At 37.0% G+C, this 7,669-nt stretch overlaps 1 protein-coding gene across 1 annotated transcript in view; it reads left to right on the top strand.

Annotated features, from left to right (window-relative positions):
- The first annotated feature begins 103 nt into the window (after positions 1-103).
- CPLX4 (complexin 4) overlaps positions 104-7,669 on the top strand; it is a 32,216-nt gene continuing 24,650 nt past the window's right edge. The window contains exon 1 of the mRNA XM_022584362.3: positions 104-5,688. Coding sequence (XP_022440070.1) covers positions 5,522-5,688 — 167 coding nt within the window. The 5' untranslated portion in view covers positions 104-5,521. The remainder of the gene's footprint in view (positions 5,689-7,669) is intronic.

Raw genomic sequence — 7,669 nt, 5'->3', positions numbered from 1 at the left:
ATAGTACATAAATCTATTTAAATTTCAGTGAATTTCTGGCCAGTAGAATACAGCCACTGAACAGAATATTGATAAATCAGAGGGTAAATAACAGAAAGGGGGCACCCCCGTATATGAAAGTTACCCCTAAGTCTCTGATGTTGGAAGTTTCTGTCTTTAGCATAAGCACCCTTGCCCCCTTGCCCCCCGCCAAAATAAGAGGTCTGAGAGCTACCCATCGTGTTTATTCTGTAACCAAAGCCTTTTTTTTAGAGGCCAGGATTTCCTACTCGAAGACTCAGTCCTGCAGTCCTTGAGCCTAATACAGCTCCCTTTGAAAGCAAAGAATGTTTTGTCTGAGGGCGTTAGGATCTGGATAATAGGCTTCAGAATGTTTATTGAAGTATTTTTTCCCTTCTGATTATCAATGATATATTTCACTTTTAAAGGAAGTTGGAGGGGAGAATTAAGAGCTGCTTTTTGCCTGAAAACGCGTTTAGGTGACAACATTCCTCTGACAATGGTTTTTATGGGTATTTTACCTAGCGGTGTGTTCATTTCGTGATTGCTCATATTCTTGAATGTCTTATGTTCCAACAGTGTCAGTTCAATATTAGGAAAATTACTCTGCGTTTATATCTCTAAATTCAACTCAGATTGCATGTCCTGAGTATATTTTAAGGTCATTAAAAACTACCACTGCATTCTGATTTACATCACTCCATGCAACCTGGCGTTTGTGATGCTGCATATTTGTGGAAATCAAGAAGGCAGTAGTAGAAGCAGTGTTAAAGTTTTTGAAGGCAAAATTTGAAAAATAGTGTTAGCACTTCTGATTTCTTTCTTTTAATGCCAGAACTAAGGATATTGTGAAGCACTTGTTAGTAAGTTAACTTTGAAACATCAGGCTGGAAGGGGTTGTTGTACATAGTTCTAGGTATAGTAGAGACAATCTGTAAATGACATTTTGTTTTCACGACTGATGTAGACTTCAAAATATCCTTTTACTTTACCTCTTCTAGCTAGCTAAAACGATACCTTTCATTTGTCACAGAATCGAAAATAGTACCGTTTTGTAAACAGCACTATCTAATTCTTCACAGCCTTCATAAATTTGCTCTTAGTTGTCATTTACAGACTGGACTAACTGCTGAAAACCCATACAAAGGCTCTAAAGAGCTCTGCATTATAGCAGTACCTAACTAGCACTACATATGCAAACGGTCCTAGCACGGCTTTCTTACAGTAGCCTTTATCCTGGAACGCTGAACAGGAACATTCTAACGATCACTCTCATACCAACAGCCACTCCAACACAGAACTGCTTTGCTAGCATTTTTCCTTGTAGTGTTAGCATTTTGAAATTCATATTTCAGAGACATCATCATCACAGAATTTACTCTTATTCCATGAAAAAAAAATTAATACCTTCAGAAGAATGTTTCAGTTGTAGACTGTGAGACTTGGAAATCCTCTTGAGATAAAAGGTTGCAAAATACCCAGTATTATAAAATCCATGGTCACGTGTGCCTGAACTTAAAGAAATGTTAGACCTATGCAGTATACGAGCATGAACCTTCTTTTCTTTCGTACTGATTTAATTTGCTGAAAATCACTCAGTAAATCGGTTCATACAAGTTACCATATTATTGGAAATTTGGTTTATTTTCCTCAAAATCGTCAACTTTAAGTAGCTCATTTCTGTAGAAAAATGTTTTCTCTGTGGAAAAATCAGTCACTGCCAGGACTCTTTCATTTCTGTACTATTTTATATAATTGAATTTAACTTCTCTCACACCAGCAAGTATTTTACAGGTGCCTTGGATTAAAACAAAACTGATTTTACAATTTTAGTGTAAGTCTTTGTGCTTATGCCACTTTAAAAAAGAAATGCAATTATATTCAATATAATGGTTAATACTCTTATTTAACGTAACTCTTCGTGTTGTAATTGTTTGAATGTTTTATTCAGCTTGAAACTCTGTGAGGCCACAATATTTTGTTACGTATTAAAGGGATAATAGTGCTTCTCAGAGTGTGGTCTGTGGTCCATCTGGATCCTGGAGTGCTTGTTAAGAATACCGATTCCATGCTCAGCTCCAAACCACCTGAAGCAGAACTCAGGGGTGGGGGCTTCAGAATATCAGTCTTCAGCAGGCACCTCAGGTGATTCTGAGCACACTGCTGTTGAGAAGCGCTAAGATGGGGGGTGAACAGAAGTCTCTTGTTAACTTCAAAGGTGAGCTGAGAGCTGATGTAACGTTTTCATTGTCAATGACATTAGCAAATGTGCACTGATTCTCTTATACTTACAATTTTTTACTTAATGTTCTTTTTACTAAAACTCCTGGTTTATTACAATTACAAACTAAACCCAGATTGCTGCTTGTAGCTCTTGGTACTTTGCTTGACAGCTCTTAAACGTACAAAAGCATCTTCAGATCATGGTCAAGCCATGAAAACCCCCATCTTCAAGATGGCCTGCTAAAGCTTTTTGCTTTGCTCATTGTGATTTTTGTGACATTTTATCTCAGACAGTTGTACTTTTTGATAACTTGGGGAAAACAAAAATTACTTGAATAAGAGATTGCCTGACCCTCTGCGTTGCAGAGATACAATCCTTGTAAAGAACATTAAGTGACAGTTGTGAATATTAAGATGTGATTATCTTTTCCTGTCCATGTGCTTATCGCAGGGAGATAGTGAACAAATGGTTATATTGGGGATTTTTTAATTTATAAGATCTAATGTAAAATCACCACTTGCAACTTTTTAGATCTGTATGTTGCCTGTTTATTTCTTTTAAAGTTTAAAAGGGTTTTCTATCCACTGTTGATTTCAATTGGATAACATTTTGTCAAGTGTTTTTTTCTGATTGTTAATTTGATGCTAGCTGGAATTCAAGAAATGACATTGACCTTATTCAAATAAAGAAATATTTTAGTAAATTTACTTTTTTCCTTCATGGGTCTCGGGTAATAAGTAGTTATTTATTTCCCAAGTAGGCCCCGACTTGTGATAGTATTTCATGTGTCACGTGCTTTGCGTTCTGCCCTAGGTGGCCTACCACCTGCAGAGTCAATACATGGAAGCATAAGAAGAGAATAAGAAATGATAATGGATCAATGCTTACCCTTGCTGGTAATGAAAAACACAAAATAATTAAAACAACGTATTTGATGTTTTCATCTTTAATAACCAAATACCGGTAATAGTGTGGCTAAGCTGGAACTTTTAGTCATTACTAATGGCAGTTTTATAAATAACTTTTCCTCTCTTTGGCAAGCACCATTCAACCAAGCAATTCCAATTCTGAGAGTCCATGGGGTATAAAAAGGAAAGAGTAGAGCTTTAGCGTCAAACAAATCCGAGTTTAAATCTTGACTTTGCCACTTACTAAAGATGACCTTCAGTTTCCTCATAATACTTCTGTCTCAGGGTTGGTAGCTTTGTAAAGATGGTCTTTATAAAGTGGTTTCAGAATATGGAAACTAACGTAATGGACCCTTGTGCTATAAGCCCACAGAAAATACTGAGTAATGTAAAATTAAAGAATTAAATTAGATAGGTTTGAAAGAAATCAGAGGAAACTTAAAGCCTGATCAGTGAGCCTTCTGTTGGGGGTGGGGGGGGGCAGTGCTGGAAACTAGACACTGGTTGGGGCACTGGGGACATGGCCATAGTAAAGATTTGGGATTTTGTTCAAGTATGATGAGAAGCCTTTGGAGGAGGGGTAACGCTTAGTCCTGTTTCACCTGGAGTATTTATTTTCCCTTTCTGGAGGATTCCACACACAGCAAAGAGTTGCTGAATGTCCAAGTGGAAAGGCCATTATAATAAACTGAGGAATAAAAAGCTTTTAAAGACGTGATCCCACTTCCAATGGAATCATCTTTTGGGAAGACAATGGAAGATTTGATTTCACAAAGCACCACCAGGGAGTATTCATTTGTCACACTGATGTAGTTACCACGTAAGAGTTTCTGTGATGCTTGACACCCACCCCTCCCCAGCCTACCCCCATCCCACACACACAGACAGACAGAAGAGGACTGGACAGGGAGAGGCTGCTTCACCAACTGGCTTTGGAGTTTAGAATTGAGACCCTCACCATTCATAATATTTCCTAATTCCTAATAAAATGGAATTTTAAAATCTAATAATTTAATAACTTAGAATAACTTATAAAATGGATTTTTATTTTAAATAATAATTTAGAGATCATGGTTTGAATGTATTAAGTCCCAGGCAACACATCTTAAAGTGGAAGTGGAGCTAAGTATGAATGTACGTTCTCAATCAGAGAGCACCGAGAAAAGTTTCTATTTCACCCTAAATCTTTGTTAATCTTTCAAATTGAGACCATTTTAGCAACAATTTTAAATTGGTTAGTAAGATGAAAAGCAGATCTTAAGATACATTAAAAAAAGCATTTTAGGCAAAAATCCAGTTTGTATAGTTCTGTACAATCTGAGGGATCGTCATCTATTTCCTGAAAGGGCTCATGCCTACAGATAAAATAATAAGCATAGGTTACTAATAGGCTGTATCTTTTCCCTCTGCCCCACCTGCTCTTGGAGTGCTTTAATTAGAAAGATACTAACATAGATTAAAGTCTTAGCCATGCTCAAATTCCTCCCCTGACCTGGAGAAAACCACAGCCACTGAGAATCTGTGTTACAAAACATTGTCAAAAGTTTTCTCCAAGTAACACCAGTGAGCTTAAATAGAGCACCCAGGAAGTGACTGCGTGTAAGAGGAAAAGGTGACCTCGATACACACTGATGATTTGACTCGTGTTCTTACCTTCTGGATCAGAGCAGTTAAAGTATCCAGCGCGTCATTTCCATGCAAAAGTGTAACGATGCAGGAGCAGGCTAGGGTAATCCAGATGTAAGTGGAGGACCCTCTTGCCTCTTGCCTCAGTTGGGTATTTATGTACAGGACACAGTAACCGCTGAAACAGTATAGAATTCAAGCAAATCCTTGCATAGTACTTAGAGTCCAATGAGATAAAATGATGGATCAAAGGATTATTTTTGCTTAATGAAGCATTTCGGGTTTTGAGTCTCATTGGACTCAGTTTTCAACAGGATGTTGTCCTCAAGGGCTGGAATTTGGAAATTTCACTACAGCCATGTAATCGGTCTGCTCTGATTAATTTAATTGAACCAACTCTTGATGAAGCCCTGCTGGCTTATAATTTAGAAATGGGTAGGGAGAGGGATGGATAATGTGAAGGATTTTTTCCCCTCTGAAATTAGCTTAGTGTATTCAGAAAGTAGTTGGTTGCGTCTGGTCGTATGCTTTAGTAATCTGAACCATCTGCCTCTCTATACTAAGGAGTTCACCTCTTTAATCCAGCTTACAGCGCACAAACCACTCTTCTGTATCATTATGCCCTTGAATAGATGAGCCTGTGCGAAGTCCTCTGCTTTTAAATGTGTTGCTGTCGTTGAAGATATTTAGAGGTTTTGTGGGGGTTTTATTTCCTTCAGGTTTTGTCTTGAGTTTTCGGTATTCTTTTTCTGGGGCAGAAACAATGGCTTTCCTTATGAAAACTATGATAAGTAGTCAGGTAAAGAATTTAGGACTTGGTGGCAGGTCTGAAGAAAAAAAAGAAGAAGGAGGTACATCTGATCCTGCAGCAGCTCAGGGGATGACTAGAGAGGAATATGAGGAATACCAAAAGCAAGTGATCGAGGAGAAGTGAGTACCTGCAACTTCATTTCCTTTTAAAAGCACAAAGAAATTCATTCTGGCCAGACTGTCTTCAGCTCCCCAGTTTCTACCTCTTTGCTCTTTAGATGCCTTTCCTCATGCTGTTTGCTTCTAACCTGAGGAAAGTCTGTTCTGCTAAAGTGAACCATTTCCTAGCATCAGCAGTTACTATGTCCTACTTGTATGAAGGGAAATGAAAAATACGAAATAAATCTGCATGTTGTCCTGAAAGCCACTGAACACTTTCTGATCCAGACACATTTTAATTGACCTCAATTGTTCAAATGAAAAACTGTGCCTAAATAACTTTACAGTCGTGAGGAAATTCACCCTCCTAGCAAGTAGAAAGCTTTCAAATTGTGAAAATTCAGACTTTGCACTTGGAAGAGGGCCTTAAAGAACGTAGAGTACGGTGTTCTTGATCTTACATGTGCAGGAAAAAAAGGCTAGAAAATACGACATGACAATTATGTCATAAAACTTGCTTCTCAAAGACTGAATAAATGTGTGGACTGCCTATTATGAAAAATTTAAAGATGGAGAAGAGCACAACAGTATAATGAATGCTCTTATATACCTATGGCATAAAACTGACAGTTGACGTTTTGCCATATTTGCTTATAGATGATCATCTCGTTAGATCATAGACAGATACATGGAAACGTAGATAGATACAGAGAACCATTTTTAAAGTAAATTACAGACATCACGATACTTTACCTCTAGATACTTTGGCTATATACCTCCAAAAAATAAGGACATTCTTCTGGCTATATAAAATGTAATAAAAATAAAACAGTAACATTTCAGTTGGGTATTATGGAATGTGAATATCACCAATTTTTCACTGCTGAAGACTGATCTTTAAATAAGTGTAATATAGATGTAATTTTTTAAAGTTTAAGGTAGAATTAATTTGAGTCTTAATAATCAAATCAACTTGAGTATTGAAGCATCAATCTTGAAGTTCAATGTACATTGTATGTTACAAAAGTATTTCTTTTTGCCACCATGGCTGTTTTGCTAATGATCAATTACATAATAGTTGCCTAGGTCCTATTGCTAAGATGATTAGAGGTGAAAGGGTTAATGACCTGGAGGAAACTAAGAAAGCATAAAAGCCTGCATTTAATGGAAACCTTGTCTATTGTATTTTTTCCTGAAAGAAATTGTGACTTACACAACTACCTAGAATGTATTATGCTTGGCTCTGCGGTAAATTTAAGATCAGTTTTTTTTTTAAAATGCAACTGCAAAAATAATGTTTGTGCTAAAATAATACTTAGGCAAAAAAAGGCATCATTCCTTGGCATGTTTAAAAAAAAAAAAGAACACATGTATAATGAAACAGAAGCAGAATAGCACCAAATGTTCTCAGCTCAAGGGGCCCAATAAAAAGAAAATGGTCAGAAATATAGACTATATACCTGATATTAAAATATCACTCAGTATGTCCCAGCAATAAATCTGGTCACAGATACGGCATCTGTTTGATTAACTAATGACCTTGTTTTACTTAATTTTACATCTGGACAGATGAAAGACCGAAATAGTCGAATGGTATGGTCAGTCAGTGGATTGGGTTGTTGACCAGCTACTCAGGGGTGTGTGTGTGTGTGTGTGTGTGTGTGTGTGTGTGTGTGTGTGTGTGTGTGTGTGTGTGTGTGTGTGTGTTATACATTTATGTGATCAACCAATTTAAGCAATAGTAGCAGGACGGTGAGGTTGGCCGGCTTTCCCATGGCAAGAGGCATGACTTCCTGTCCATTGCTTGAGTTTTCAAGAGCTTCATCACCTAGAATAGAATACAACATAAAGAAGTAGGCATCAGGGAACTATACTCAATATTTTGTAATAACCTATAAGGGGAAAGAATCTGAAAAAGAATATGTATATATATAAAACTGAGTAACTTTGCTGTACACCTGAAACTAACACAACCTTGTAAATCAATTATACTTCAATAAAA

The sequence above is a fragment of the Delphinapterus leucas genome, chromosome 14 (assembly GCF_059928025.1).
Source record: "Delphinapterus leucas isolate spDelLeu-1000000601 "Yukka" chromosome 14, BTC_Dleu_Yukka2, whole genome shotgun sequence".
NCBI lineage: Eukaryota > Metazoa > Chordata > Mammalia > Artiodactyla > Monodontidae > Delphinapterus > Delphinapterus leucas.
This window is presented reverse-complemented; position numbering and strand designations above follow the sequence as displayed.